This window comes from Bos taurus, chromosome 25 (genome assembly GCF_002263795.3).
Source record: "Bos taurus isolate L1 Dominette 01449 registration number 42190680 breed Hereford chromosome 25, ARS-UCD2.0, whole genome shotgun sequence".
Lineage (NCBI taxonomy): Eukaryota > Metazoa > Chordata > Mammalia > Artiodactyla > Bovidae > Bos > Bos taurus.
This window is the reverse complement of record NC_037352.1, coordinates 38,408,825-38,430,502: the sequence shown is the minus strand read 5'-3', so window position 1 is coordinate 38,430,502 and position 21,678 is coordinate 38,408,825. Positions and strand designations below refer to the sequence as shown.

At 52.0% G+C, this 21,678-nt stretch overlaps 2 protein-coding genes across 4 annotated transcripts; both read right to left on the bottom strand.

Annotated features, from left to right (window-relative positions):
• Window positions 1-83: 83 nt before the first annotated feature.
• INTS15 (integrator complex subunit 15) lies at window positions 84-11,576 on the bottom strand. Of its 2 annotated transcripts, none has more exons than NM_001075754.2 (6): window positions 11,062-11,268; window positions 10,430-10,651; window positions 8,128-8,293; window positions 4,911-5,435; window positions 4,026-4,065; window positions 84-886 (listed from the first exon to the last, which is right to left on the bottom strand). In NM_001075754.2, exons 1-6 carry the CDS (start codon window positions 11,251-11,253, stop codon window positions 685-687), a joined length of 1,347 nt encoding a protein of 448 aa, NP_001069222.1. In that variant the 5' UTR covers window positions 11,254-11,268; the 3' UTR covers window positions 84-684. The 2 variants fall into 2 exon arrangements, with proteins under 2 accessions (NP_001069222.1, XP_015315947.1); XM_015460461.3 differs by lacking the exon at window positions 84-886 and adding an exon at window positions 893-2,689 and having other exon boundaries at window positions 11,062-11,576.
• A 1,106-nt stretch (window positions 11,577-12,682) lies between these two features.
• On the bottom strand, window positions 12,683-21,312 carry ZDHHC4 (zinc finger DHHC-type palmitoyltransferase 4). Of its 2 annotated transcripts, none has more exon segments than NM_001035292.1 (8): window positions 12,683-13,025; window positions 14,490-14,734; window positions 15,865-15,990; window positions 17,654-17,832; window positions 18,870-18,943; window positions 19,882-20,005; window positions 20,581-20,774; window positions 21,244-21,301. In NM_001035292.1, coding segments are annotated over 6 exon segments (1,032 nt in total). In that variant the 5' UTR covers window positions 19,999-20,005; window positions 20,581-20,774; window positions 21,244-21,301; the 3' UTR covers window positions 12,683-12,734.
• Between the last annotated feature and the right edge of the window lie 366 nt (window positions 21,313-21,678).

The window sequence follows — 21,678 nt, the reverse complement described above, 5'->3', positions numbered from 1 at the left end:
TCTGACCAGGACCTCAGCAGACTGCGGAGGACACTTCCGGGGGCCCGGCCAGTGAGTTTTCAAACACATTCCATAATGGTCTATGAGATGTCTAGAAAAAATTTATTTGAACATATGAAAAGAAACTTTAGGGAACCCAATAAAACAGAGAAGTTCCTCTCCTCAGTGCTGGGGGCCACGCTCACAGGATTCCCTGACCTGTACCAAGTGCTGGGTGCAAGCTCGCGATGCCAGTGGTTCAGCCTTGCTCCCTGAGCTGTGGGCGTGGCCTGTGTCTCGGTGGGACGCAGCCCACCCCCGGGGAGGAAAGCCAGGCAGGTGGACTCGGCGACGCTGGTCCCCCATCCATGCCCCTTGGCACAGGTTCAGGGTACGTGTCTGCAACGACACACCGGACCACAGGCTCACAGTCCTGGCAGCTTCTAAAGGTGCCCGCGTGGCTCCGCAGAGGGCTGGATGATTTTTCTTTCATTGGTCGCATCTGGACTTTTACAGATGTTGACAGGGAGGAGGCGCAAAGATGCTGCTGTCACCGAACTTTGGCACCAACCGGGTCCTGTGGCGAGGAGGGGTCACCTGGCCGCCCCCATGGCCTCCTCTCTGCTCACCGCCCTCTGCCGGGAAGGCTTCCTCCAAACCAGGCATGGAAGGCACGGTGCCAACTCAGCAGTTCACGGAGCCAGGCTAGTGGATGGGCCTGAATGGGAAGGTCATGCCTGAGATGAAGGTGTGCCCGGGGTGCGTGGGCAGGGCAGGGTGGGCAGCCGGGTGGGCTGGCACGGCCCCGTAGCCCAGTGGGGGCGTGTGGATGTGGGGGTAGAACCCAGGGGGGAGTGCCGTGTGGGGCGATTGCTGCACGGGTCCCGAGATCACCAGCTGGAGCAGGCTGCAGAAACAAGGAGAGGGGTTAGGGTGCGCAGGCTCCAACCACACTGCCCGCCTGCCCAGGGCCACTGCAGGGAGGCAGCGGGCGGCTGACGGCACCAGGCCTCTGGGTGAGGAAGGCTGTGTGCTCAGGAGAACGGAGGGGGTGACCTGGAGGCGGTGGGATGTGGACTGGGGGGGCCTGGAGAGGGAGAGGCCACGGTGGGAAACGCCAGGACCCTGCCCACAGTGCCGGGAAGCAGGGGCCCTGCGGTCCACAGGACCCTGCCCACAGCGCCGGGAAGCAGGGGCCCTGCGGTCCATGGGCGTTCTGGACACGGCCTTGGCGTCTGTGGTTCAGGGACGACCGCAGATCACTGTCTGTTTTGGCCTCAGCCATCCATACCCAGGGGGGTCATTGTGATGGAGGGCCACGCTTCTCTGAGGCATTCCAAATGACTGAGTCCCAGCTGAACGCCAAGCACAGCCACAAGGCAGCTGGCCTTGGACGTGACCCTGACATCCAGCGTCCTCAGAGGAGGCCCAGGCCTGGACCCAGTCCTCAACCACTCTCAGGGCCCCCTCCCGTCCCACTCCCACCCCCGGGAGCCTTATTCCTCCCCTCCTGAACTCCCTTCCTCCCGGGTCTGCACCCTCCTCTCTGCAGTTCAGGACGTCCACAGCCTCTGCCTCCCAAGAAGTCCTCCTCCCTCCTGAATTCAATGTCACCTCCACTGCTGGCCCCTTCTGGACCCCCTGGGAGAGTCTCCTCTCTTTTCTCTTGTCCTGTCTGACCCGCCCTCCCCTCCCAGCACAATCAGCAGGGCGTCTTAACCTCCTTACCACCTCGAGCTCGGCTGCAAGGACTCAGCCTAAACACCAATCCCCTCCTTCAGGGCTTCCTCCCCAGCCCCGCTCCCCTGACCTCTGCTCTCCCAGCCTCACCCCAGGGTCTCCACTGTCTCACACAGCCAGGGAATCCCGCCTGCCAGGCCCCCTCCATGCCCCCCAGCTTCCCTGTTGCCCAGGGCCGCGCCGTCCCCTCACATGGCCCTGCTCCACTGCTGGAGTATCTCCAGTGGAACCACGTCATTCCCCTAGGAACCACTGCATTTCATCCTCTCTGTTTCACCCCCCAGACGTCCACCCGGAGCCCCCCAGCCCCTCTTGCCAGCAGCCTGGGGAACAGCCCCTGGCCCATCCTTTGGCCTCAAGTTCAGCCTGCGCTCAGCGGTCACACCTGCCTGCCCTCCTGGGCCCCAGCGGGGCTGGGCGGTGGGGCCCTGGGCGGCTGGGCGCACACACTGTGAGTGTGCCCAGCCACCGGGCACACTCACCTCTGTCCTCACTGCCTGCCAATGACGGCCCTGGAGCCCCACCAACCGTGTTAAAAACCAAGGGGAAGGAACATTCCTCCATATTGAAAAACCCTCGGAAAGAAGCTTAATCATCCAACTAACCTAACTCGGCCGTTCTCATTCCTGTAAACCCGCCCACCTGCTCGCTGCGTTCATATATACATTTGCTGTTTTTAGCGAAGACACACGATACTCTGGCCACCTGATGCAAAGAACTGACTCACTGGAAGAGATCCTGATGCTGGGAAAGACTGAAGGCAGGAGGAGAAGGGGACGACAGAGGATGCGATGTTGGATGGCATCACTGCCTTGATGGGCATTAGTTCGAGCAAGCTCCGGGAGATGGTGGTGGACCGGGGAACGGGTGCTGCAGTCCATGGGGACACAAAGAGCCAGACACGACTGCGCAACCGAGCTGACCGGTGCTCCACGCCTCTGATGTAACGTTACCAATTTCCCAAGTGTCCCTGTGGACGGGAGGGCCAGGTTGCTTCCAGCTTCTTCGCTACTAATGATACTGCCTTTGCATGAAACAGCTTTGTACACACAGTTCTTTGCTTCTTAGATTCAATGAAATTAACCTGATTCCAAGAAACCCCTGAGCTATAAGGTGACGGGAGACGGGACAGCAGCGAACGCTTCTGAGGTGCTTCCTGCCTATCAAGTGATGTGCTACCTGCTTCCTGTGTTTTTACTCAATTAATCGTCACAAAAATCCCATGATCGGGAGCAGGGCACGGGAGGCAGGGGGGGCTCGAGGCAGGTGCCATGGTTTTCTTGATTTTACAGAGAAAACGGAGGGAGCGAGAACATGCCTGAGGTCATACAGATAGGAAGTGGCAAGGCTGGAATTCTTACCAGCAGCTGTTCGACCACACGGTTCCTGCTCCTCGCCACTTTTACCACGGCTTTCCCCCAAATTAGGACAAGAACCACGACCACTGAGGGGGAGACTGCCGGGCACCGTGGACAAGGAACTCTGCAAATGCCACCTCGTTTAAACCTGACTATGACCCTGGAGGCACATAAATCAGCGGAGGGGGAAACTGAGGTGACAAGGCGGCCCAGCGTCACTACAAACCACAGGTAGAACCGCACTCGGAACCTGGTCTGTGGCACCCAATGTCAGGGCGCTGGCCTAACCCACACGCTGTGGCCCAGGGCATGTCCCTGTCCTGCCCCCCTAAGGGCTGTGCCACCATAATGTCACCAATGGTGACACAAGAGCACCACAACACACACCCACACTGACTTCGTCAGCGATGAAGGACACTCAGGGGCTTCCGTGGTGGCTCAAACGGTAAAGCATCTGCCTGCGAGGCAGGACACTAGCAGGAGATGCAGGTTCCAGCCCTGGGCCGGGAAGATCCCCTCGAGGAGGAAATGGCTGCCCACTCCAGTGTTCTTGCCTGGAGAGTTCGATGGACAGAGGAGCCTGGCGGGCTACAGTCCATGGGGTCGCAGAGAGTCAGACACGACTGAGCGACTAAATAACAACAACATCAAAGGACACTCCAGCTCACTCCAGCTTCTTCACTGACACCCAGCAAGACGGCCTCTTTTCTCACCCTCCCGATGGCCGCTCTGCTGGGGCTTCCTCTCCTGTGCGTTACGCTATCACATCCACCCCCTCCCCCACTGATCGGCAGGTCCTGGGGGGTCCCTTACACACAGAAGCCCTAGACCCTGCAGACCAGCTCTACCCAAGGCAGCCAGGACAAGGGGTCCGCCCTGCCCTGCACACCCCCCACCCCGCCTCCACCCCTATGCCAGCCCAGCCGCAAGTCTGGGGAGGGCACTTACTTATTATGAGGCAGCCTGGAGCACAGGGTTCTCAGGTCGTCTGAAATTAAAGGGACAGAGAATTAAGGAACAGCTGGGAGACGACAAGGGGAGAAGCTCCCGGATGTTCAAGGCCGCCGGCAGGACAGTCACAGTGCCTCACTCTCATCTACCACTGCTCGGAAACCGGGTTCTCATTTTTCTTCCGTATTTGCTTTAACACGCCAGGCCCCCAAGAGAAGACATCACTTAGGAAAGAGGGCAGCTCTGCTGAGAACCCGTCAGATGGCTGGGGAAGGGCCCAGAGAAAGCGGATCAAGGCTAAGAGGGAGATATGAAGCACACGTGGGACTGCCGTCAAGGGCTGGGAGCCGGCGCTCAAAGAGCAAAGGCGGGCGTGTCATCAACACCAGGTCATGCTCCCGGGCGAGTTCCAGCACTGAACATAGGAGAATTGAGGAACCCTCTGAACAGGTGATGGGAATGTTTCCTGTACTTGATCATGCATTCCACTGTATATAAATTATGCCACAATAGAAAAGAACTGCACAAAAAGAAGATTCCCTTGGAGGAAGGACATGCAGCTGTTATTATCCACGCTCTGGAGGAGCCCCGGGTCTGGGCAAAACAGCCAGGAGACACCGAGATGTCTCGCTGCGGGGTTCTACCTGGAGGCGTCCCAGGACTTCTGCCCTCCTCCCTGCAGTCACCAAGAAGCAAGACGATTTAAAACCAGAGGAAAGAAGTCCTTGTCCAGAAGACCCTATTTTGGTTTTGTTTTGTTTTTGGTTTTTTTTCCAATTCTTTTTTTAGGTTTTTTTTTGGGGGGGAGGGAAGCCCCTATTTCCCTCCCCAGAGGGGGTGGCACCCCCCACCCCAGGGGGGCCCGGCCAGGCCATCACCCACCTCTCGTGCACAGCAGGGCCCCGGAGGCCATGGCCACCTGCAGAGCCTGTGCAAGCCGGTCCAGGGCGAGCTCGATCTCCTGGGAGGCGTTGAGGGGGTTCAGTTCATCGGCCAACCTGTTCACCTCCTCCACCAGCGGGACCATGTGGTCAAAGAGGACGAGCCCCAGGCGGCCGTACAGGTTCTTCTCGGTCAGGTGCGCCTGCAGCATCAGGAGCACCTGCAGCACGCTGAGGTGCAGCTTGGAGTACAGCAGGTGAGCGGCCCGCTCCGCCCCGCCCAAGTCCTTCGGGACTTTGGCGGCGACGTGGCCATTGGCTAAGGGGGTCTTCTTCTTCCTTTTGTGAGCCAGGGGGGCCTTCACGCACCAGCGGATCAATCCGGTGAGCGGCGTGAGCTCTAAAAATCCTATCGGGAGGTTGGCGGCAATTGGAGTATTCAGGAAGGTGATGAGGATCAACCTGGGGTCCTCCAAGATCCAGTTGACGATCATCTCAAGCAGGTCCAACGGGGGGATGAGATCGTCTGCAAACAAAGATGCGTTCATTCAGAAGGGTCCTCAGGGACAGGAGGAGATGGGAAGATGGACTTCCTAGCTCACAGGACTCACCACCCGATACCCTGTGCCTCTGTCCTCTCCTGAAGATGGTGTGCCTCTGACTCCTCTCCTGGAACAACCCCTCCTGAGGGCTGGTTCTCACCTGACTCAGCGTCCTGGGACCCCCAGCCTGGCCATGGCAGGGCTCAAGAAACGTGTTAAGCAGAAAATTCCCAAGAACTCCATTATCCCTTGAAGATCCCATGTGTCAATTTAAATAAAAATCCACTCTCTGTAACTAGGGGGTTTTTATTCCACTGGAAAAGACCCTGGTGCTGGGAAAGATTGAAGGCAGGAGGAGATGGGGCCAATAGAGGATGAGATGCTTGGATGGCATCACCAACTCAATGGACATGAGTTTGAGCAGACTCTGGGAGATGGTGATGGACAGGGAAGCCTGGCGCGCTGCAGTCCATGGGGTCGCAGAGAGTCGGACACGACTGAGCGGCTGCACAACAGTAACGGTCTATATCTAAAACCGCTACCACACGTCCCCCCTTCCCGGGGAGTCGCTTTCGTCCGTGTCTGGTGTCCCCTGTGGTCTGTGTGCGGTCAGCCCGGGCCTCCGGCACGACTCCTGCTGCCTGGCACCAGGATCCTTCAGACGCTGAAGCAGATGTTCAGCGCCAGCCCTCGCTTCTGCCGCCAGTTCATCACCTGTCACCGAATAGGTTTGGTGACCGTTACGGTGGCCTTCGGGGAGCAGCTCAGAGTCCAGACAGTGATCTGTCCGCTGCTAATGTTAGCTGCCAGCCCCTGTCTAAGCTAAGCCTGGCCTCCTGTGATCCCCGAGACCTGGGACATTCCACAGCAAAACAGAGAAATTACAACGACAAATGCTGATGTTCATTCTGAGTTAACCACGTGCCAGGCACCAGTCTCCTTCACATGGATTAACTCAACCCTCAAACAACTCATCTATTATATAAAGGATAAGGAAGCTGAGACACCGAGATGTGAAGTCATTTCCTCCAGACTCACTAAAAGTACACAGTGGGGCGACTTCTCCAGCAGTCCAGGGATTAAGACTCCTCCCTCCCAGTGCAGGGGGCCCAGACTAAATTCCTGGTCAGGGAAGATCCCACATGCCACATGGCGTGGCCAAAAAAAAAAAAAAAAGTACATGGTGGGCCCAGACCTGACCCCAGGAGGCTTTTAACAGCGAGGCGACACCACCTATCCTGGGATGGCTGCATACTGCCCCCGGGCTGTCTGTGCGCAAAGCAGCAGACCCCCGGCCTCCTGTCCCCGGGGCTGTGCAGCCTTCAGCTCATGACAAAGCTAAGGCTGACGGAGTCCCTGCCAGGCTGCTGTGGTCCAGGGCCATGCTTGAGACTGGAGAGCTGGGGGGAGTGAGCCCCACGTCAGTGTCAGCCCCCTAGATGCTCTTTCACAGGGGCCACTGGCCTCTCCCCTAAGATTATCTGCTGGTTTGTGAATGAACCGCCCGTTCCCTGCTGCTATGAATGACGGTATCAGGAGGCAGCAGCTGTCTATGAGTTGGACTTGGCGAGGTAAACATTGGTGACTCTGAGTCTGTCCCCTCGACTTCACAAGACGTGTCCATCTGGGAAATGCCAAGTCTCAGACCCACTTTTCCAGCAACCTAGCCCCTCCCCAGCCCTGCACACATCTCAGCTGAGGCATCTCCAGAGCCTGTACACAGCACTTGTACACATGTGCTCTGTGTACACACGTGTGTGTACCTGAGGAACCCATCTCCACAGTCTTGCTTCGGGGAGACCTGAGTTCTCTGCACCCATCGGGCAGGAGGGTGTTGTTTGGTTAGGTGAGCTCCTTTCATTTTGGGGTTTTGGAGGTGGAGACACCCCAGGTAGGCCTTCCCATTACCCGAGCGCTGGCCATGGCAACCACTGTGCTGCTGGCGGACTCCATGCCCGCCCTCTGGGCCACCGCCCTGCAGCCGGTGATTTCCGTGGCTCCAAACTCATCACATTACACACATACAAAAACAGAGAGCTTCTTGTATGCCAATCACACGTTGGCAGCGGTTTAAAAAAGAAAACAGACATCACTGACATATCAGACTGGCAAGCTGACATAAGAGAAAAATACCACGTCTCACATCCATTCGAGCATGTGAGTGGTATTCTGTGAACACTTTTTCCTTCTGCACATGTTAATTAATCCATTTATTAATCCAATGTTAAAACCAATTTCTGTTCTTGTTGCCCTGGAGTAACTGAAGAAAGGGCAACTGCGATGCTGTGAACTTGCTTGAACTAAATCTTTCCTATGAGAAGACAAAGGACCTGAACACTGTTCCCAGCTGTTGAGTGCTCTTGCCTCTGTGCAGAGGGCCAGGAAAGGTGCCCTGCCATGGCGGGGTGCTGCCAAGTCCAGCCACCCATCCCAGACACCAGACCCTAGCTTGCTGGGCTGTCTGCCACCCGGACTGTTCAGAGTCAGCCAGATGGGATTCACTAAGGAGAGTTCCCCATTAGGAAATCCCAGAGATCTAAGTAGCCCATGCCTTTAGCTTTTAGCCTGAAATAAAGTACACATTGCAGAGGGAAAGATAAAAAGACAAAGCATTTGCTGGCTGGGTGGTCAGTGTACATGCCACTGGCAGTCAGCTGAAGCCGTTTCCAAGCTTACCTGATGACAGGTCGTACAGTGCGGTGACAGAGGTGATGAACTGGCAGCAGAAGCGAGGGCTGGCGCTGAGTATCTGCCTCAGCGTCTGGACAGAGCCTGGCACCAGGCAGCAGTAGTCGTCCACGAGGGCCCGGGCCAGCCGCACGCAGTAGGCCACGGGCGTCCGCTGCAAGGAAGCCACAGGCCAGTAACTAGGGGTGCGGAGCGCCCGCGCACGTGCAACCATGAACACGCGGTGAAGACCAGAACCGGCAGGACCCCTCCCAGGCAGGGAAGAAGATGTGACCGGCTTACTCGGAAGCAGGGACTGGCAAGCGAAAGCCTGCAGACCAAATCCTCCCTGCCACCTGCTTTTGTTTTATTGAAACACAGCCCTGCTCCTGTGCCACGAGGGCAGAGCTGAGCAGGGGTGACAGAGATCACAGGACCCGCAAAGCCTAGGAGGCTGACTGTCTTGCCCTTTACCTGAAAGGCCTGCTGAGCCCTGCTTTGACGTCTACTTGGGAAAAGTCATTCTTGACTTCAAGTGGGGAAATGACCGTTTTTGTAACCCTACAGGTAAGACTCTAAAGGTAAAAATTAACAGTTGGTATCACTTTGACGTGCTTTAGGAGTCTGTGAACTGTCATGTGACTTACCGCAGCACTGTCTCAATTTTTCTTACAATCTTCTCCTAGTACAGGTTCCTACATCACCACCCTCTGGTCCTTTTCCCCTCCTGGTCAGATGCCAACCTGCAGCCACATTCAGCAGTTGCTCAGGATGCCATAGTTCCAGGGCTGAAACAGGGCCTGGGTGTCAGGGTGTCGGCAGGGTGTCAGGCCAGGCTGTTCATTTAGGCACTAAGCCAGCCATCCCTACACCTTTCCTCGGAGGAAGCTGCAGCGCGTGTCAAGGGGTGTCAAACCCTGACCCAAGCCACAAGACCCTTTCCCGTTAACATCTGCTTTCACTTTGCTAGAATGCCAGTACAACAGCACCACAAGAGATAAATTGAAAATCACAGGATGAATTTCAAGGCGTTAAACTTGACTTAAGCTAGGTTGCCAAGGGATAAAGGTTATCTCGAGGTTAAAGACAACACGAGAGATGAGTTCAGGGGCCCTAGAAATCAGAATAGTGACAATTAAGGTACGTTTCACTAAGGTTTACCTGTGTGCTACAGAGAACAATATGCATTTTTACTAGCCCAATGTTAAAGACGAATAAGATCATAGGAAAAAACATTGAGATAAATTTTTTAAAAACACAAATGTCATCAAGTCCTTGGGAATGAAGCAAGTTTGAGAAACTGAATGTGGTAAATTCTGTTAACTTAGTTGAGGACCACGTTAATAAAATTTTGAGTTAATAATTACTCTAAATGGATTAGGAATTTTTCAACAACTTTGAGTAACAAAAAAGCAAAACAAAATAGATCTTCCAAAAAACTACCCAACACACAATCTACTACACGTGTGCAGAGTTGGCTCCAGGCGTGTCCGACTCTTTGTGACCCCATGGACTGTAGCCTGCCAGGCTCCTCTGTCCATTGGATTCTCCAGGCAAGAATACTGCAGTGGGTTGCCATTTCCTCCTTCAGGGGATCTTCCCGACCCAGGGATCGAACCCGTGTCTCTTATGTCTCCTGCATCTGCAGGCGGGTTTACCTTATTTCCCCTTAGATATTTAAAAATACTCTAGAAGGCTTCTATGTCCACATCCATTAGAAGAGCAATCAACTTAGAAGTGGCACTCTGGAACAACTCATAGGCTTACTGATCTATAAAAAACAAGAATACTGAAGTGGGTTGCCACTTCGTTCTCCAGGGGATATTCCCCACCCAGGGATCAAATGTGAGTTTCCTGCATCTCCTATACCGGCAGGTGGATTTTTTTTTTTTTACTGAAGGATAATTAATGTACAGAATTTTGTTGTTTTCTGTGGATTCTTTAACATAGGGAAAAAAATTCTCTAGAAACCAAAGTGAAAGTGAAAGTCGCTCAGTCACCTCTGACTCTTTGCAACCCCATGGACTGTATAGTCCCTGGAATTCTCCAGGCTAGAATATTGCAGTGGGTAGCCTTTTCCTTCTCCAGAGGATCTTCCAAACCCAGGGATTGAACCCAGGTCTCCTGCATGGCGGGTGGATTCTTTACCAGCTGAGCCACAAGGTAAGCCAGAGACTACTGGAGTGGGTAGCCTATCCCTTCTCCAGGGGATCTTCCCGACCCAGAAATCGAACCGGGGTCTCCTGCATGCAGGCAAATTCTTTACCAACTGAGCTATGAGAGAAACATCTTCAGAGACTTGCAGAAGTACCTGGAGCCAGGACGCTGCACACTCCAACACTGGGATTCGACACACAGCCACTGCCATAGAGACAAGTTTTCCCAACAAGCTCATCCGGCTGTCATCCGCTTTGTTCCCTTGGGGACTGAAAAGGGATGAAAAAATAATCTGCCGGACAGAGTCCTTGGTTTGCTCCTGGAAATAATTGCACATGATTTCAAGAAGTTGGAGCTCCTGCAGTGAATTTAATCTCTGTAAAACAAATCCGGGAGAAGCGGGGAGAAACGAAGCGTATTAATTAATTCACACGGTAAGAAAACACACTATTTTCCCCCAGGGAACTTTTCACCTCCCTAAAGCCCGGGTGCCACGGAGTAGAACTCGATTGTTAAACGTAGGGAAATGTCCCTCTGCGTCATTATGCATCACCCTGTGGGATTCACGGTGACCTACGGTCTCTTCCTTTAACAAAACCTTGGAGACGCAGGGCTCACACACCCCCAAGACGGGCAAATTGGCCGTTGCTGAAAGAACCAGGCCAAGGGCTAGGACGGAGCCGCTGCTGCGAAGAGAGCTCGCGGTGCGGTCGACGCTTGTCACCGGGAAGAAGGGAGCCGGGGTTCACGGATCGGGGCGGGGGGCCTGCCGGCCGCCCGGCGCACCTTGGGCTGCGCGCCGCGCTCCTTGGGCACCTGGAACACGAACTCCTCGAGCAGCTCCACGGGGCCCTTGTCCACGATGGGCAGCGGCGCGCTCTGCAGCTGGCTGCTGAAATAGATGTCCAGGTGGTACAGCACCTCCTTGGCGGCGCTCAGCGCGTCGCGGCGCAGCAGCGAGTGGCGGATGTCGCTCATGGTGCAGCCGCGGCGGCCGGGTCGCCGGGAGCGCCGACGGACTTCCGCTCCGGGGCCCCCGCGGACGCGACAGCCGCCGCCGCCGCCGCCGCCGCCGCCGAGACAAAGAGGCCGCGGCCCGGCCTCCGTCCGCCGACCCGGGGCCTGCGCCGCGGCACTCGCCCGCCCTCCGCCGCCGCCCGCTCGGGCCCGTTCAGGGGGCCATCGCTGACCCCGCCGGCAGCCGGCGGGCGCCCCAGCTGCACATCGACAGCGCCACCGACAGCCCTGTGAACCAGACGCCGCGGGGACGCGCTGCAGCGGAGTCGGAGCGCGGCGACGGCGGCCCGCAGGGGCCAAGCGCGGGCGGCGGCGAGGGCCCGCCCTCGGGGAGCGCGCCCCCTAGCGGCCCGGCCCGCGGGAACGGAAGCGGAGGCCCCGCCCACCCTGACCCCGCCCCTGCCGAGGGGGAGCCACACCTCCCCACCCCCCGGCGAAGGCTCCCGGGGCCTGGTGCCCCCCACCCACGCCCCAGAGACCCTCCCGGAGCTCCTCTCGCTTTCTCCACGCGGCGTTCAAAGCTTGCGCATCTGATTTTACCGAGCTTTTCCAAGGACAGGGTGGTGGTGCAGGGCCCTGGCTCAGGCCTCAGCCATTCATTCACTTTTAAGATTGAATCTAGTCTTAACTCACGGGGCTGCAGTGACGCGGAATGATACCTCCTACCCCGGAGTTCCTATTCCCCAGTGCCCTCTGGAGTGGCCCCGTCTGCCTGGAAGGGCCACAGGGAACCAGTATCCTGCTCCTGAAGACTAAGATCTGAAAATCTAAAAGCCCTCAGCACTTTCTGTGAACCTTTTTCCCTGCGTTCATCTTTCTGCAATGAATTAACTGGGGCTTAGTTCGGGGTTTTAAAAATAGGGCAGAAATGACTTGAATGTGGCCACAAGAGGCCAGTTGAGGGCAGGCAAGAGGCCACAGGGATGTGCTTCCTGTAAAAGGCCCATCCTAGCCTGCAGGTGGGTCAAGGTGAGGATGCTGGATGTGGGTCAGGACTTAAAAAAAAAAAAGCCATGGTCTTTCCCTGGGAAAGATGGAAAGGACATCAAAGAGGCTGCATCCAGGGACAATTCCAAATTACAGGGACCCTCCTGCACATCGGTGGACACAGCCATAAGGCCCCTCCCATCTAGGTGCCCAGCCTGAGACCAAGGTCAAGAGGAACCTCTGAGAAGTCACCTTTGAGTCCCTTGGCACCAGGATTTCAGGGATGCTCTGTTCAGCCAGCTGACTGAACAGAGGATAAAAGGGTTTATTAGCAGGGTACCTGGCAAGGATTAGACACCCAGCAAATACTAATTTCCCCTCCTCTCCTTAGCCACTGAAAGCCAACTCATAAACACAGCAGAAACCAGAAAAACAAATAGACCAACGCTTACAGCGTACCCACGTGTATAAATAAATGTGACTGTATTTGAAAGGCAGCAGCACTCTTCCCAGCCCTATTTCTCCTTTCTCTCGTAACATGCAGTAGCAGGTAGAAAGATCTCCCGAAGGTTGCTCCAAAGCCCATGCGAGTGGATGTTCCGGTAGGCCTGGGGCTCCGCTGCTGGGGGCCTGGCCACGTGGGGACAGTGCTGGCACCAGGCTCGGTCGCCTTTGTACCACTCGTTAGTGGTCTGGTTGGTGGCGGCCAGGTACAGACAGAAGCACAGATAGCCCCCCAGGAGGAAGCTCAGCACCACGACAAAGCCCACCAGGAAGACGATCCTTGGGAAGGTCAGGAACAGGTACTGGGGACAAAGAAGCATCACGTTAGACAGCCAGGCTGTGACCCAAGTCAGGGTCACCCCACCAGCCAGGGTCTTGTCCACACACATGGCGGAGCTGCCTCCCCAGCTCCCCAATCTCTGACCCACTGAAGACAATCAGAAACACAAATGGCACAGACAGCCCAGGAGGAAATCCTGGTGTGTGTAAGAACGTCATATGGGATAAACGGAGTGCGGACATTGAGGAAAAGGGGAAGGACACTCGGGAAATGGTGTTATGCCAGGTGGCTATGCAGAAAATAAACAAAAATAAATGCAGATCTTAGTTCATACATCAACACAAAGTCCAGACAGACAGAAGAGATCAGTCTCTCTCTGAAAACAATATGACCACAGAAATACATGTATAAGGGTATTCACTGTAACATCAGCCCCTCTTCCCAAAAGAAACAGGTTAAATGTCCATCCAGGAGGTAGAACAAAACTCTGGGATAGTTACGCTATGGAACAATAAGGAGCCATTAAAGTGAGGTCAATGTTTGTGCATTAATTTGGAAAAGATGCTGGAAATATATTGCCCAATGAGAAAGACAAAATGCAAAAATCACCATGGAATCCTGTTTGTGTAAAAATAAAGCTAACTCTGTGAAGGTGTATGGCTATATAAAACAGATTCAGGGGGGGAAAAGCCTGAAATAAACAACAAACTATAAAGGCGTTTGCCTCTGGAGATTGAAATTGTTGGGAGAGGAATAATTTCCAGTTTATATTTTATTTTTGTCCAATATAGTTCAAATTTTCTTTTCACTCCTAGCTTTATAGAGAGATAACTGACAAATAACATTGTGAAAGTTTAAGGTGTAACAATGTAATATACAACATAATGATTATCTATATTATACTGGTGAAACAATCACAGTAATGTTAGTTAACACATCAGTCACCTCCTATAGTTATAATGTGTTATCCTAGTATCAAATAGATAAATAGAGAGCATAACACACACACAAAAACACCCTAAAATGGACTTATCATACAATCCACAATCACACTGAATACCTATTTTCATACAGCAGCTTATAAATGGAAGTTCATAGCAGCCTCATCAGTAACAGTCCAAAACTGGAAATTATCCAAATGTCCCTCAAAGGGTAACTGATTAAACAAACTGACCCATCCACACCATAGAATATGGTGTGGCAGTAAGAAGGAATGAACTACTGATACAGGGAAACACCTGGATGGATCTCAAAGAAACTGTGGTGAGTGGAAAAAACCAACCCCAAACTGCTACTGTGGGGTTCCATGGAGGTAACAATCACGAAATAACGTAATGATAGACAGGACAGGTGGGTGGGAGCTGGGCGTTAGGGATGTGGGGAAGAGGCTGTGGGGATCAGGGGTACCACCGAGCGTCTGCAGTGATGGACAGAAGACCACCTTGACTGCAGTGGCTGTTCTGCAAACAGCCCGCAATGCAGTTACCTGAACAAGAAAGACAGTGTCGACAACCTGCAAGTGGCCGAGGTCATCGACGTAGGTCTGCAGGTACACGTCTGACATCACCACCAGCCGGACCAGGAACACGGTGCTCACCACGGCCATGGTGGCAGCCGAGGCCGTCAGCGTGAAGAGGTAGGAGAGGAAGTACCGGGTGTTCCAGGCCCCGATGCAGTTGTTCACCCACACACAGTGATGGTCAAACCGGTGCACACACCGGTTACACACACCTGCACAGCAACAGGGGAGCCACAACCCCGCGTCGATCCTTGGTAACAACAGCAGGCACACCTCCCGAGAACGCGACACACGGACACGAGCTGAAGGCTGGGGGAAACGGCAGCTGCCGCCACGTTTTCAGAACCGCGGTGTAAATACAGGGGCCAATGCAGTAGCCACGCGTGGGGACCGAGGCCTTGAAACACGGCTACAAGAACCACCTGAAGGAATACTTGTTGACAGTGATAAATTCACACTTGTTTTCCAATTTATGCGATGCTCCTTTGAGTTCAATGTGAGTTAACACCGAGGTGACACAGTACTTAGTGAACTCACTTTATTTAGATATAATTTTAAAACTGATGCTTCCGCTTAAAAGTCACATCAGTTTTTTGGATAAAGATGAACCATCACGTCAATGTAGAGGTGGATATTAAAGGAAAAGGACGTTTTGGTACTGACTCAGTCACTGAAAAACTATTACCAATGTCTAGAAGAGCTTGGGTATATGAATCAGTTCTTCCAACTATGAATTTTAAGAACTCTAAATACACATCAAGAATGTCCAATAAAAAATTGATGTTTACTGACTGAGAGGTACCAGTGATGTAAAAAACACAATGAATTCCAAGGAATTAGTATGAAAAGGGAACATAAACAATCCACGAGTGATATTTTTATTTTTTCTATTGATCACACGTTAAGATGGTGTTTTAGGTATGTTAGGTTAAATGAAACACATATTAATTTTGTCCATTTCTTGTTTACTTTTGCAATGCGGCTACTGGAAAATTTAAAATCCCCTACACTGTTCACAGGACGCTTCTGTTGGACAGCAGCGATCCGGTATCTCGGGCATGCCCTAAGAGAGTAGGCTCTGCCAGGACTCAAGTCAGCAAACGAACATCCCACAGAAGCATCTCTTGGGCAGCAAGCCCAGCCAACAAGGACAGGCTGTCGGACCCAGAGCTGAAGGCTGCTCACGAGAACACAAGGCTTCACCCCCAGGTATGTTAAAGAAACCATGATCGGGTCCCTACCGGCAGTGGCCGCTTCTAGATGTACGTAACATTCTCTGACAGATAGAACCCACTTGTCTGCTGGGCGAGGGCGGAGCTGGAGGGGTCAAGGCCAGACTTACCGCAGTGCTTGGACCGCGCCGGTTTCCTTAAATCACAAGTAGGGCACCTCACGTTCTTCGGGAACATCACTCCATCGAATTCATAAACTTGAAGGAACAGTAACTCATTTGCTTTTGTTATGGTGCCTGAAAAAAGGAAGCACAGGTTGTCAGTTTTGAGCTACACAGTCGACTGGGTGTTCAAGCAATCTGTCCTGGCAAAATACAACCAACATTGCTATGTTTAGTATTCCAAATAATTTATTTTTTAAATTAACAGCTTTATTGAGATACAGTTCATAAAACCAACTGACTTGTTTGTAGTGTGCCATTCGGTGGTTTTTACACTCACGGAGTTGCACAACCATCACAAGCGGCGGTACAACATTTGCATCACCCCAACAAGAAACCCTTTAACAGTCACTCTTCACTTCTCTCTAGTCCCACGGCCCCTGGCAACCACTAATCTACTTTCTGTCTCTATGGATTTGCCTTTCTTGAACACTTCCTATAAACGGAATCATACAATATGTGGTCTTTTTTTACCTGGCTTCTTTCAGTGAGCATAATGTTTTCAAGGTTTTTCCACGTTACAGCATGTATAAGTACTTATTCCTCCTTATGGCTGAGTAACATTCCACTGAAGAGGTATATCTCATTTTATCTATTCATTAGTTAGTGCACCTTTAGTCTTTCAAAAATAGAAGTTAAAATAAAAAAAATACCCAGCAAGTATCCAGCAAAAAACAGTGTAATAATATCAGACAGAGGAGCCTTGAGAACAGTGCATTACTAGTAACAGAGAGGCTCATTTAGAAAAAAGAATCCAGAGATAATACTAATTCTAAACTTAAATACTCCTGAGTATATATAACTATTATACACACATAAATATTTAACAGCTTCAAAATATGTGAAGAAAAAAATCTGTCAAACCTACCATTAGAATGAGATCACATACTCTCTGAGTAATCAATCAAAAAAACTGAGTACGAACATAAAAGATCTCAACATAATTAACATCTTCATCTAATGGGCTTAAACAGTTGCCTGTATCTAAGAACTAGACGATATATACTCTTTAAGAAAACATGGATTATTTATAGAAACTGACCACATACCTGGGCATAATGCAAATATCACTAACCATTTTAAAAGAAAATGTATCATACAGACTGAAAGCTCTGTACATAATACAATTAAGTGAAAGTGTCAAAAAATAAAAGTGTATTGCAATTTTTAAATAGTTTTAAATAATCTGTGAGGCAAAGAAGCAAAAAATAAAGTTAAAAAAAAAAGAAAGCACACCTGTGTGCGTGAAAAAGGACAAAAATAAAATTAGAAAACACTCAAACGGAAAGATCAGGCTTCCTTGGCAACTCAGTAAAGAATATGCCTGCCAGTGCAGGAGACACGGGTTCGATCCCTGGTCTGGGAAGATCCCACATGCCTCAAAGGCAACGAAGCCCGTGCACCACAACTATTGAGCCTGTGCTCTAGAGCCCGGGAACCGCAACCACTGACGCCCACGGGCCCTAGAGCCTGTGCTCAGCAACAAGAGAAGCCCGCGCACCACGACGAAGAGGAGTCCTCACTCATCACGAGAGAAGAGCCCGAGTAGCACCAGAGACTCCGCACTGCCATAAATAAATAAATACAATTTAAAACACACAAACCTGAAAGTTCATGCACACCTTACATACCAACTCTTCTGCAAAGCCCTGAGAGGGATCACTACTTGTTTGTAATACTGTCAACGAGTCTGACAGTTGAGCTGTCACCAGTTTCTATACTAAGAGCCTCAACTTACCAGGGTTGGTTACACAACTTAGGGTGAAAAAAAGCAGGTTTACAATCAGCAGCAGATAAGGCAGAAAAAGGTAATACAAAGAGAACTCCAGCTGTTGACAGAGGCCGAAAATTTCCCAGGTGTACTCGGTATAAACCATCCCTTGCAGGATGAGATGCAGGACAACAAAGGTGTAGTTTCTGAAAGAAACAGGTAGACGGCTTGTCACAGGGGCTTCCCGTGAAAACTGGTGCATGCTATGGAATTAAAAGATGCTTACTGCTTGGAGGAAAAGCTATGACCAACCTGGACAGCGTATTCAAAAGCAGAGACATTACTTTGCCAACAAAGGTCCGTCTAGTCAAAGCTATGGTTTTTCCAGGAGTCATGTATGGATGCGAGAATTGGACTATAAAGAAATCTGAGTGCTGAAGAATTGATGCTTTTGAACTGTGGTGTTGGAGAAGACTCTTGAGAGTCCCTTGGACTGCAAGGAGATCCAACCAGTCCATCCTAAAGGAGCTCAGTCCTGAATATTCATTGGAAGGACTGATGCTGAAGCTGAAACTTCAATACTGTGGCCACCTGATGCGAAGAACTGACTCATTGGAAAAGACCCTGATGCTGGGAAAGATTGAAGGCAGGAGGAGAAGGGGACAACAGACAATGAGATGGTTGGATGGCATCACCAACTCGATGGACATGAGTTTGAGCAAGCTCCGGGAGTTGGTAACAGACAGGGATGCCTGGCGTGCTGCAGTCCATGGGGTCGCAGAGTCAGACACAACTGAGCAACTGAACTGAACTGATGCTATGGAAAGTGAACCAAGGGACACCACTTCTTCTGGGCTTGAGTAAGAGTAATCATTGAAACCTTTCACCTACTGCCTACCACACAGCAAGGATTCAATAAATCTTATCAATTATCATCATCATCTTTGTTGGGAATTGAGGTCTCAGTATTAGATACATTTCTTTTTATAGAAATCCGTGTCAATATTTTCTCTTTCTTTAAATATTTCTATTTAAAATTAGGTATGTTGAAACCCCAAAGATATAAGGCAGATTATCCATGAGTAGAGGGTCTGCACCCAGGAGTCTTGATCCCTCCAGCATCGTGCCCCCTAACACACTGGAAACAAACAAGGAACCTCCTGAAGCCAGAGGACAGCAACAGCTAACAAGCTAAACAGGATAGAAAATACTACTAACACTTAAAACTCTGAAATAGGAATACCTTGTATGGAAGAGGTAATGAAGCACGCTTAGCATGGCTCTCTGAAGACATTCTGGAATTATATATGAAAATACCTAAAACAAAAAAGAAGGCTTCAGTTTCATTTCTCATTATCCACCCCCAACTCCTAAACAAATTAGATGCTTCACTTTCACCCTGCAATACTGGTAATATTAAGGCATGTTTCTTCTATTGGGCAGAGAACTGATCTAAGTGAGAACAGAGGAGGGCTTCCTGCAGCAGGCCTTCCTTTGATGCCCACTCCTCCGTTTCTACCCTGACCTCACACAAGGCACCAATTGGAGGTCTTCAGGCAAAGGGGGGTGAGCAAAGGGGCTGGATCAGGTGATGCTAATGTGAACTGCTAACAAAACCTTTCCCTGCCCTGCGTTCAATCCGAAGTCCCAGAGTCCACTGGGCATTAGCCTGGGTCCCTCCCAGCCAACTCCCCCCCAAGGCGCTTCACCCCAACTCTGCTCACTCTGATCCCTGGAGTGTGGGTAGCCTGATATTCGGCTTTCTGTTCACACAAGCCCCAGTTTCACCCATCAGGGCCCTCCAGGCATACACTTCTCACATTCATGCCCAATTACAGGCATCAAATCCAGGGAAACAGCCAGTCTTGAGAATGATAGCTTTGGAATATACCACAACTGCCATAAGTAAAAGAACAAGTGAACGAACAAATAAAAATGGCATCACCTTTTCGTTCTGATGGAAAACTGGCGAGCCTTTCGTGTGTGTGTGTGCGCGTGTGTACTCAGTCGTGTTCAACTCTTTGTGACCACATGAACTGTAGCCCATCAGGCTCCTCTGTCCATGGGATTTCCCAGGCAAGAACGCTGGAGTGGGTTGCCATGCCCTCCTCCAAGGGATCTTCCTGACCCAGGGGTTGAACCCGCGTCTCTTTTGTCTCCTGCACTGGCAGGCAGGTTCTTCACCACTAGCGCCCCGAGAAGCCCAAGCCTTTTAGACCGGTGGTATTCAAGTGGTCTCCAATCATCACTGTTACCTGTGCTCCTCTGCTGATCAGGCCTTGCAAGTAATGGGTTTTCGAGCCTATGCAGATCATCACAAAACCAAGCAGCACCAAAGCCAGGTAGAGCAAGAAGAGAACCAGAAAGTCCATCCTGGGGCTATGAAAAAACACAAACAGTGTGACTGCTACTGAGGGATGTATTCTAACGCATATTCGCAGACACTGATTCCCTAAGTGGCTCCTCAAACAGAATTCTTCAGCCTTCTAGCACAAACTGCCTCTCAGTGGGGCTACTCGCCTGGTCATCCTTCAAGAGTTTCCTAATCAAACCACTGTGGTCTGTCTTGTGGCATTTCCTGCCTGCAAATCCCACAATCAGTGGGGGAGAATATGCAGAAAGCATCGGTCTTCCCTCAAATAGCACACTGATATGAAATGTACCCAAGAGAATCTGCTAACAATATTATTGGAAAGAGGGTCCAGCAGAGGAGGTCAGGGGCCAGGATCAGTAATGGCGTCTTATGAAGCAACCCTCCAGGCCAGTGACCCCAACAATCAGGGACCACCCTGGGGGACCAGAGTCAACAAACAGGCAGGCCTATATTAAGAAACTGGAAACGGTTACTCTGGGCCTTGGCAGATATGATTCTGGGCAGAACTTTCAACTGAGATAACCAAACTGGAAACTCTACACGACATAAGACAGAAGAAATAAAGAGCAGTAATTCTCACGAGGTGATTCGGGGTCCCCAGCCTACATATTTCTTTTATCTGGATAGCTTTCAGCCGACAGCTCTGGCGTTCCTCCTCCGAACATTCACTGAGAACTCAAACGGCATCTCCTCTTGCGCAGCGGCGTGCGCCTGGAGCAACGAGTGGCACCCAAAGCTACGGGAGACATGGTTCCCCTAGGAGGCTGGATCTGGCTGCAGAGACATCAATTCAACACACACGATATAATAGACTAGGAGTCAGGGGCGGACTCTACTGTGGGAAAGAATGTGAAAGTCAGAGGATGTTGTGCCCCCGCAGGGTGAATGGGAATTTTAAGATTTCGAGAGGGCAAAAAAGCTAATCGGGAAGAAATAACCCAAGAGACTTGGATCTTGGTGTTTATCCCTATACTTAAGGAGCCCACGCTGGGGACCCAACAGAAGGGCATTCCCGAGGCTACACTCCGTCCGAAGATCCCAGCAGCTCCGGCCATTTCCCCAGGAGCCAAAGCAGGGCGGGGGGGGGGGGGGGGGGGGGGGCGGGGTTAGAAAGATCGGAGGGAACACGGAGGGTGTCTGGGCGCCGGGCAGCCCCACACAACGGGAAAGGACTGGTCAGACGGGGAGACGTACGACCCTGCGCCAGCCCGGGTACCTAACACCCGAGCGGAGGCTGACTTACCGCCGGGATCTGCCAACAACCAGCTTTGCCCTGGCCGGCGCCTCCAGGGCGCGTCCCCAGACTTCCGGCGGACACGTGACGTCACATGCGACGCTATTGTTGGCCCGCTCGACTTCCGGCGGAAGTGCTTGCGGAAGGCCGCAGGGGCGGAGCTGTTTGTGGCGTTCTGCTCCCTTTGAGGCGTCTCTAGTTTCCCGATTGGGCACTTCCAGACCGACGACTGGAGGTCCAGTTTTGGAGAGCCGTTGTCAAAAATCTTACAAAAGACTGTCCCAGGCCTGGTGCGGGTGAGGACGCCGGTGTTGTGAAGCAAACCTAGCCACCCGCTGATCTGAGTAGAGCCCAGTCAGGGCTGGGCTCCCAGCCGTGCAGGGGCCGGGGCAGCCCAGGACAGGCACACCTTGGCGCTCGTACACTGTGTCTTCGTGATGAACA